This window comes from Chenopodium album, chromosome 17, assembly GCF_948465745.1.
Source record: "Chenopodium album chromosome 17, dcCheAlbu1.1, whole genome shotgun sequence".
NCBI lineage: Eukaryota > Viridiplantae > Streptophyta > Magnoliopsida > Caryophyllales > Amaranthaceae > Chenopodium > Chenopodium album.
The window spans coordinates 43,975,106-43,985,131 of NC_137850.1; the positions used below are offsets into that span (position 1 = coordinate 43,975,106).

The 10,026-nt window shown below is 35.8% G+C and overlaps 1 protein-coding gene across 1 annotated transcript; it reads right to left on the reverse strand.

Annotated features, from left to right (window-relative positions):
- Positions 1 to 8,905: 8,905 nt before the first annotated feature.
- LOC145589098 (putative LRR receptor-like serine/threonine-protein kinase At3g47570) lies at positions 8,906 to 9,546 on the reverse strand. The gene is made up of 2 exons (XM_081645663.1): positions 9,447 to 9,546; positions 8,906 to 9,276 (listed from the first exon to the last, which is right to left on the reverse strand). The coding sequence occupies exons 1-2, from the start codon at positions 9,544 to 9,546 to the stop codon at positions 8,906 to 8,908; spliced, it is 471 nt and encodes a 156-aa protein (XP_081501789.1).
- Between the last annotated feature and the right edge of the window lie 480 nt (positions 9,547 to 10,026).

Here is a 10,026-nt window from a genome sequence, read left to right on the forward strand (position 1 = left end):
TAACCCCAAGAGGGTCACCTGTTATTTTGGCTTTGAAATCGAGCAATGCTAACCTGTCTATTTCATTTGTCCCAGCAGTGGAAAAATGAATGCAGTACAAGAAAGCAGTTGCCAAAATGAAGAGGCAAAATGTAGAGGATGACATTATGCTAAGTTTTTGAAATTAAACCCTCTCTGATTTATCAGTAGAACATTAAAGAATCACAGACTAGTTAAGAGTAGGAAGGAACATTAAAACCTTATTACGAGCTTCATTTGAAAAAACTTAAACAAGAAAAACCTAATTATGAGGTATAAGTCGTATAACTCAATTAGTTAGAGCATCTCTCTTAGTTTCAGGAGATCCTGAAATTGATTCTCAATCTAAACAAAAAAAAAAAAAAAAAAAAAAAAAAAGAAATTTTGACTTTTACCACCAAAAAATTTGGACAAATTGTTTTTTACCACCTACTCTTTTTAAAGTTGTATTTTACCACCAAATAAACTCAAAAAATTGTTTTTTACCACCTACTGTTTAGAAAACCGTTAAATCTAACGGAATTTTTTTGAATTCTTCGATTTTCGTGCCTAAAATATGTTTTTCATAGGTTTAGGGGGGCATTTTGGTCCTATGGGTCCAATTTGAGGTCAAAATTGATAAAAATTGATCGGAAATACCTCGTTTTGCGTGTTTAAAAATACATCGAATTGCGTGAACACGCAAAACGAGGTATTTCGGATCATTTTTTTATCAATTTTGACCTCAAATTGGACCCATAGGACCAAAATGCCCCCCTAAACTTATAAAGAACATATTTCGGGCACGAAAATCGAAGAATTTTTTTTAACACCGTTAGATTTAACGGTTTTCTTAACTGTAGGTGGTGAAAACAATTTTTAGAACTTTATTTGGTGGTAAAATACAACTTTTAAAAGAGTAGGTGGTAAAAAACAATTTGTCCAAATTTTTTGGTGGTAAAAGTCAAAATTTCCAAAAAAAAAAGGTCAATAAAAGTCAAACAATTACTATATTCCATGAAAAAAGTAGCCTTAATAAATGTAGTGAGTTTTTCGTCAATAAATAAATAAATATATATACTGAGTTGAATTTAATCCAATGCATTGACCCGACTCAAAATTGACCCGACCCGAAGTTGACCTGAAAATTGGACCCGAAAATTGACCCGACCCGACCCAAACTTGACCCGAAGTGTTGACCTGATACCCAACCCGACCCGATTATCAGTCAACCCGAAATCAACCCGAAACCCGAAATGACCCGACCCGACCCGAACATGACCCGATAACTTTTTGACCCGAACTTGACCCGACCCGAATGACCCATTTGCCAGGTCTAACTGTAAGTCTGTAATAACTCGATTTCTAAGGGCTTGTTTGCCATCATTTTTGGTTTTCAGTTTCCTGTTTTTTTGAAAACCAAAAACCAAAAACAGAAAACAAGAAAAAGGTGTTTCCACCTTTCTGTTGTCAGTTTTCAAAATTATTATAATTGTAATATGTTTAAATAATTTTTGATTCATTATGGGACATATATCCTATACTTTTAAAAAACAAAAAACCAAAAAACAGAAAACCACAACAATGCCAAACGAACCCTAAGGTGCTAGTTGTGTTACCAAGTACAACATATTTCTCTAATATGGAAAAGTAAATTTTAAAAAAACCCCTCTGAACACTTAATGTACTAACTGCAGAACGAGATAAAATGTACTCCTATACCCAGCCCCGACTTCGGGGCCTACATACAAAGACTTGGAATGGTGAGAGACGACTTAACTGTAAAATGCAGAAACAAGACACTACTAATTGAACATGATGATTGTTTATTTGCTATTCTTTTTTGGAAATGGAATAATAATGGTTAGAGATCACACGCTTGACTTGGAAAATCCTAGCAGATCATAAATTTTAACCTCTAAAGTAAATAAAAATTGCATGAATGAAAATCAATTTTGAAATATACAGGTGAACCTCAATCAATCAAGTTTCTTTCTTTTTTATTATTTAACTAGTTTTTTGGCCCGGGCGCTGCCCCGGGTCATTGTATGCATATAAAAATACTATATTAAAAAGGAAAAATTAGAAAAAATAATCCCAACTTTCATTTATTCTGGAATAATCCGAACTTTGGGGGTCTTCTTTTTCTTCAATCCCAAATACCGGTTACCGGTTGAATGAGTTATTTATTTATTTTTTGAATTAAAGTGACACGTGTCACGAATCAATTGGCTAAAAAAATTAAAAAAAAATTTAAAAACAAATTAAGAACAAAACCCACCAGCCAAAGCCCAACCACCTAGCCAATCTGGCAACCGCCCATGCCAGCCACCTACATACATGGGTGGTTTTATAAAAACAATATCGACCATTTGTTAATTATTAATTAATATGAAGTAACTAAATATTATATCGTATCATTAAAATTTCTTCTAGTAACAAATTTCTTAGTTAAAAAAAAAACCTTTATTTAAATTTGGATTACACATTTTAATACTTAAATATAAGTGTATAACTTATACTAAAGGTTGAGTAATGGAAAAAAATGAAATTAATTTTATAATTATATTGTTGTCAAAATATACACATATAAGTTGGCTATTAAAATTTTTGTATTTATGAACATGAATAACTCTTTTTAATACAACTTTATTATCATAAGATTTGTTGTTGGAGTAATGGTTAGAGTTTAACTTTAATGAAGATGAGGTCATGGATTCAAATACTATTGCTCACAAATTATTAATTTTTGTGTGGAAACATTGATGATTGGTAATAGTATGTGACATGGCAACACGTGGCGAGATTGACAACACGTGGCAAGATTACAATGCTTGCCTTTGAGTTTTAATATATATATTGATTGATTGATTCCCGCTGCCAGTGGGTTTCCCGCTGCCAGTCCCAAGCCTGGATAAAGGAGGAGGGTTACGGTAGGCCAGTGACAGCCAGTATAAAACTTCGTCACATCCCATGACATGAGCCAAACAGATATTTTCGTGGGGGCGTTCCCTACTCAGCGACGCGCTGCACTTCCTAGACCCGGGTGTAGTGATAAGTATGCAAGGGTTGCTAGGTCGTCGCCCAGAAGCGACGCGCCACATTGCCCGAGTGTGGTGTCAAATGAGCAAGGGCGTGCCATTGGGGCGTTCCCTACTGAGCGACGCGCTGCACTTCCCAGACCCGGGTGCAGTGATAAGTATGTAAGGGTTGCTAGGTCGTCGCCCAGAAGCGACGCGCCATATTGCCCAATTGTGGTGTCAAATAATCAAGGACTTGGAGTTGGGATCAGGAGGGAGCGTGGGAGAAAAGAATTTAGTTTGCGGATTGGTTCTTGGAATGTGGGGTCTCTTACGGGAAAATCAGCAGAATTGGTAGAAGTAATGAAAAGACGACGCGTGAACATCATGTGCCTCCAAGAGACAAGATGGACAGGAGAAGGAGCTCGAGGCTTGGTTTTGGGGTATAAGGTATGGTATGTTGGGCAAGAAACGAGCCACAGAACAAGGAATGGTGGAGCTAGGAACGGAGTTGGTGTGGTTCTCGATGAGAGGTTGGCAAAAGAGGTGATCGAGGTCTATCGGAAGAACGATAGGTTGATAAGGCTGAAGTTGCTATGTGGCAAGAAGATTGTGAATGTTATCAGTGCTTATGCTCCCCAAGTGGGTTTAGATGCAGAAGAGAAACGACAATTTTGGGAGGACCTAGACGAGGTGGTGCAGGGTGTCCACCACTCAGAGAAGTTATATATTGGAGGGGATCTAAATGGGCACGTTGGGGCGAGCCGAGATGGCTATGAGAGTGTCCATGGAGGCTTTGGGTATGGGCAGAGGGACGCCGGTGGTGAAGCTATTATGGATTTTGCCCAATCATATGATTTAATTTTGGCTAATACTTGGTTTAAGAAGAGGGATTCACACTTGATAACTTTTCGGAATGGAGCAAATGCAACTCAAATAGACTTCCTGCTCACAAGGAGCATAGATAGACAAAGTTGCATAAACTGTAAGGTTATCCCAGGGGAGAGTGTGGTCACCCAACACCGGCTATTGGTAATGACTATTCGTCTGAAAGAGAAGGCGAAGAAAAAAGTTAGACAAGAAGAACCAAGGATAAGATGGTGGACCCTAAGGGATGCAAAAGCTAAGGTTTTTACAGAAAAGGTAATTGAAGAAGCGGATTGGGATGGAGAGGTGGATCCGGACATGACCTGGTTACGAATGAAGAACTGTTTCCTAAGAGTGGCCAAAGAGGTCTTAGGGGAAGTAAGGGGAAGAACTTCGGTACAGAGAGATACTTCGTGGTGGAATGAAGAGGTGAAAGCAGTAATTAAGCAAAAAAGGGAATGCTATCAAGCCTTAGGAAAATGTAGGAGTGATGAAACCTTTGCAGCGTATAAGGAGGCTAAGAGTAAGGCAAAGGCAGCTGTTCGCCAAGCAAAAGAAAAGGCATATCAGGAGGTTTATGAAAAGCTTGATTCCAAGGAGGGAGAAAGGATCATTTATAAGATGGCAAAGAGAAGACAAGAGGCAAGGAAGGATATTGGCATGGTGAAGTGTGTCAAAGATAAGAACCAAATGGTCCTAGTGCAAGAGGAGGGCATCAAGGACAGGTGGAAGGGGTACTTCGATGAATTATTTAATGGAAGTAATGGAGTTGTGATAGGAGATACCTCTATGAGTGATGAAGAAATCAACATGGAGTATGTGCGAAGGATTAGGAGAGTAGAGGTGGAGATTGCACTGAGGAAGATGAAACCTAAGAAGGCGGTTGGCCCTGATGGGGTACCGATAGAGGTGTGGAGGTGTTTGGGTAAGATTGGTATTGATTGGTTAACAAACCTTTTCAACAAGATATGGACGGCTACAAGGATCCCACAAGATTGGAGGAAGAGCACCTTGGTCCCGGTTTATAAAAACAAAGGAGACGCTCAAGATTGTTCTAACTATCGAGGAATTAAGCTTATGAGCCATACTATGAAGTTGTGGGAAAGGGTGATTGAACAAAGGTTGAGGGCATGCACAAGCATTTCAGATAACCAATTTGGTTTTATGCCTGGGAGATCTACTATGGAGGCAATCCATTTGATAAGACAAATGATGGAGTTTTATAGGGTAAAGAAGAAAGATCTTCATATGGTCTTTATTGATTTAGAGAAGGCATATGACAAGGTGCCAAGAGAGATACTTTGGTGGGCAATGTTGAAGAAAGGTATCCCACGAAGGTATGTAGACCTAGTTAAGGATATGTATCGGGATGTGTCAACAAATGTGAGGACATGCGGAGGGTTGACAAAAGATTTCCCTATTACAATCGGATTGCATCAAGGGTCTGCATTAAGCCCTTTTCTTTTTGCAACGGTTCTAGACGAATTAACTAGACCAATTCAAGATGAGGTTCCATGGTGTATGCTGTTCGCAGATGATATCGTTTTGGTGGATGAGACTAAGGATGGGGTTAATGTCAAGTTGGAGCAATGGAGGCAAAGGTTGGAATCTAGAGGGTTTAAGCTAAGTCGGAGTAAGACTGAATATTTGGTATGTCGTTTTGGCACTCAGAGGGGGACAAGCAATGAAGTGGTGAGTTTGGATGGAAAGGATTTGACCATGAGTGAATGTTTTAAGTACCTAGGGTCGATCATCCAGAAGAATGGTGACATTGATCAAGACGTGACCCACAGGATTAAGTCAGGGTGGCTTAAATGGAGAGCGGCCACGGGAGTGCTATGCGACCGCAGCATTCCCTTAAAGTTGAAGGGAAAATTCTACAGGACTGCCATAAGACCAGTGTTGCTCTATGGTACAGAATGTTGGGCTTCTAAGAAAGAGCATATTAAAAAGATGGAGGTTACGGAAATGCGCATGTTAAGGTGGATGTGTGGAAACACTTTAAGAGATAGAATCAGAAATGAGGTTATTCGCAAGAAAGTAGGTGTGGCGGGCATTGTAGATAAATTAAGGGAAAATCGTCTGCGTTGGTTTGGACATGTAAGACGGAGACCCGAGGGTGCACCGGTGCGAAGAGTGGAAGAGTGGGACCATGGAGGGATTAAACGAGGAAGAGGGAGACCAAAGATGACTTGGTTGGAAGGAGTGAGGAAGGATATGAAGTGCATGGATTTACGTGAGGATGAAGTTTTGGATCGTAAGGGATGGAGGAGAAAGATTTATGTTGATGACTACACGGAATAATCAAATTTGGTTCATGTTAGCCGACCCCACTTTTGGGATTAAGGCTTTGATTGATTGATTGATTGATTGATTGATTGATTCATCATTGTTTAATTATAAAATTAGTGCAAATAACACCTAATCTAACTTACAGTCACACAGATTAAAAACAAAATTCAAAGTAAATCTGAAAATGGCTAGCTTTGATTAAACATAAATTTTTGTAAGTTACCTGAGGCATTTGATTCTTGGATTGGTTCTTCTACGTTTACCTAAATTTGAGATGAGAGCTTAGAAATCTTGGTGAATAATGGAGTGTATGGCTGCTGATTCATTGGAATTAGAGTTATTAGAGTATTAGACTTTGTACTGTTGATTTATGCTAATAAACTACTCTTTTCACAAAAAAAAAAAAAGTAATTAGAGTATTCGATTGATAGAAAAGGTCAAAAGGCCATAGTAAAGAGACTAAAATTCTTACAAAGTGCGCAAATTTTTCCAAAGTCCCAGCCATACGAAGCTGGTCCTGCACTATAAAAATGAATATTTGCTAGAAACAAAATGAACATTTACTAGAAAAAAAATAAAGATTTATTAACATTGCAATATATAAAAATGAACATTTATAATATGGAGCCCACTCTTATTTGGCTAATCATTCCTCTAAACGATGTTGTTTTCTTTTTCTGCTAATATCTCTAAAGTTATTTTCTAGCGATATTTGTTTCCTTTGTTGAGTATACAAAGTATTTGTTTTCATTTAATTCAAACTTTCTCTCTCTTTTAGATTTTACAATATTTTCTCTCTCATTGTTCATATTCGATTTTTTTTTTCTTTTTTTTTTGGATTTCTGGTGTTGAATTGTTCTACATATTCAAGTATTCAAGATTTTCGATTTTTTTGTTTATGAAAATGGAGCTTGCTACTGATTGTTCATTTGCAATTCTTCCTTCATTATTGGATGAATGTAAGTTTATTTATTGCTTTTTTGATTCAATGTAGGTTTTTTTTTTTTTTGAATAATTTTGTGTGTTTTCTTTTCCTTTCTTTACGATTGATTGTGAGTATATTCCTTGTTTAAGTTTATTTACTAGAAAAAATGAACATTTACTAGAAAAACAATGAACATTTATTAGAAAAAAATGAACATTTAGTATTTGAGCATTGCAATATGTAAAAATGAACATTTATAATATAAGAATAAAATAAAGAGACTATGAAACTGAAAAAAAGATTGTAAATGTTATATAACTGAACATTTCAGTTGTAAAAAATAAACACACCATTTCATAGTCTCTTTAATGTTATTGTTTAACATCTATGCAATAAAAAGTGCACATGTTATTTTGTACACTTTCGTGTAAGTAAATGTTCATTTAGTCATTGAAAATTGCAACATATAAAAATAAACATTTATAATATAAGATAAAATAAAGAGGCTATTACACTGAAAAAAAATATAAATCTAATATTATATAAATGAACATTTATTTGTTAAGAATGAACATCATACTACATAAAAATGTTATTGAGAAATACAAATTTATTGTAAAATATGTTCAGTTAGAAAATGTTCATTTTTGTTATAGTAAATGTTCATTTCTGAATAAAGGACCATAAATATTGTACCAAGTGTCGGTGCATAACTCATTACGGGCCCAGCCCATTAATTAAAAGAACGTTGAGCCCGTTTTATGGGGTCATTTCTTTCTTTTTCTTTTTTCTAAGAAAATTTATAGGGTCATTTCTAGGATTGAAAGATTGACAAGTTTAATTACGGAGTGATTGTCGTTACTGTGCACCAGACCACTAGTTATACGAGCAAATAAAATACTTTCTCCGTTTTTTATTGGAGTAGAGAGAGATAGAGAAAAAGAATTGATTGGCCCCATGTGATATACGTTGTAAAAAAGGTTGATATTTTAAATTTTCATATTATTACCTATTTAACAAAATATTTATGAACAAATTTGTTTTTTTATATGTTACTAAAAAACGATGGTCTTAGTTAATATGTAGTATATAAATAGTTAAAAAAAAAAAAAAAAAAATCAAACGTGTCAATTATTTAAGAATAGGTGTGTTTATAGTTATTTTTAAGATTTTGTCTTTTTAGATCCGAGTTGGGGTAGATATTTTGTGATACGTAGTATTTGATTTGGCCTCACAAGTCCATCTTTGAGTTCATATTTGTAAGAAAGTATGATGAATTGATTGATTTTTTAATTTTGGTGCATACGAGGGCCAAGCCCAAGGTGTTAGCAGTTAACAATATGTGTAAACGTCTAGCTGTATAAGCTGCAACTTCGTTCACATAAGCTACATTACGTTAATTAAATGAAAAATGATAGTTGTTTTACATCTAAGCAAGCAAAATATAAAAACATCACAATAATTTAAACTGTATTCTTAAGTACATAGCTGCCTTCATAATCTCATCCTGAGTTAGAACACAAAAGCACTATTCATTGAGTAAGAGGAAAAAGAAGGCTAATAATTAGAGAAGTGACAGAAGTGTATGAGCTCATTTTCTTCTTCGTGGTCACAAAATCACAATCATGCTTATGGGCGAATTGATGAAATTAGTAAGGCAGTGTGATTGATCACACGCGTGTTCCTGCACTCAGAATAAATGAAAATAAAATCAATTAAGTAAAAGAACAAAACTTGATTGTTACAGAAATAATCACTACTCATTAGTAAGGGAAATTCAGTAGTTAATACATTAATTACCTCCTCAAATTCTCCTTCGTTGCTGCAAACGAGTTCCAAGGAACTTGTTTTTTATTGATGATAGCTTTGCAGAAACAATATTCATGTCTAACCTTTCTGCTGGGACCTCAGTCGAGCAGGAAAGTGCTATTTCGAGCATAGAAGTCAGGGCCTCCAACAAGAAGTTGCTATCTGTTGAGTCTATGCCTTCAACAAGGACATGATCAAGGATCTCGACAACATCTCCAGCCAAATCTTCTCTGACGAAGCCATGTAAGGTTAGCCCCCCTTTAAACATGTCATCAGTAGGCTTATTTCCTGTAATCATTTCCAGTAATAGAATCCCAAAACTGTAGACATCGCCGCTTGTTGACACTTCATTTCCCACACCATACTCTGCATGTATAGTGCCACCAAAGTTATTAGGAAAATAACATGTAACTTATATGCTAAACATCTGATATAGATAACTAAAATATAATAAATACAGATAAATTGGATAGTTTTGAATATAGCTAGGGATAGGAGCATTAGTTGGTTGCCTAGAGGAGCGTAACCGATAGTACCTCTAACTCCAATAGAGCTAGACTGATTGGAATTAGAGTCGTCATTGATGCCTTTCGAGAGGAACTTGGTAAGGCCAAAGTCACCGACATGAGCTACCATTTCATCATCAAGGAAAATATTGCTTGGCTTGAGGTCACAGTGAACTATGGAGGCACCACAATGATTATGAAGATAATCCAAAGAAAATGCACCAAAAATTAAAGTAGGATGTTTTGGTGGTATCCTAATTTTTACTAAAATATAGTTTAAGATATTAAGTTATAAAATGTATTATAAGTGTGAAATTCCCAACGTTGTTGTTAACAAAGGTGGTCAAATGTGGATCATATATTAGACGTGATAGCTTGTTTTGAGTCCTTTAATATTTCGTATGTTAAGAGGACATATAATACCGTCACTCATATGGTAACTAGATGGGAAGTAGTATGGAACGTGTTTGTATTGGTACTTATCTGCAAGGTATTACTACCTTAGCAGAGCTTGATGTGCTTTAATAAAATGCTCGCTTTTAACCCCTTTCAAAAATAAAAAATAAATAAATAAATAAATAAAATAAAAAAATGTGAATTGTGCAAATTT

Excerpts from the sequence above, each read along its gene's own strand:
- LOC145589098 (XM_081645663.1), bottom strand. The coding sequence starts at position 9,546 with ATGGTAGCTCATGTCGGTGACTTTGGCCTTACCAAGTTCCTCTCGAAA. Across the intron at positions 9,277-9,446 it reads TAGCTCTATTGGAGTTAGAG|AGTATGGTGTGGGAAATGAA; the intron begins GTACTATCGGTT and ends CTATACATGCAG.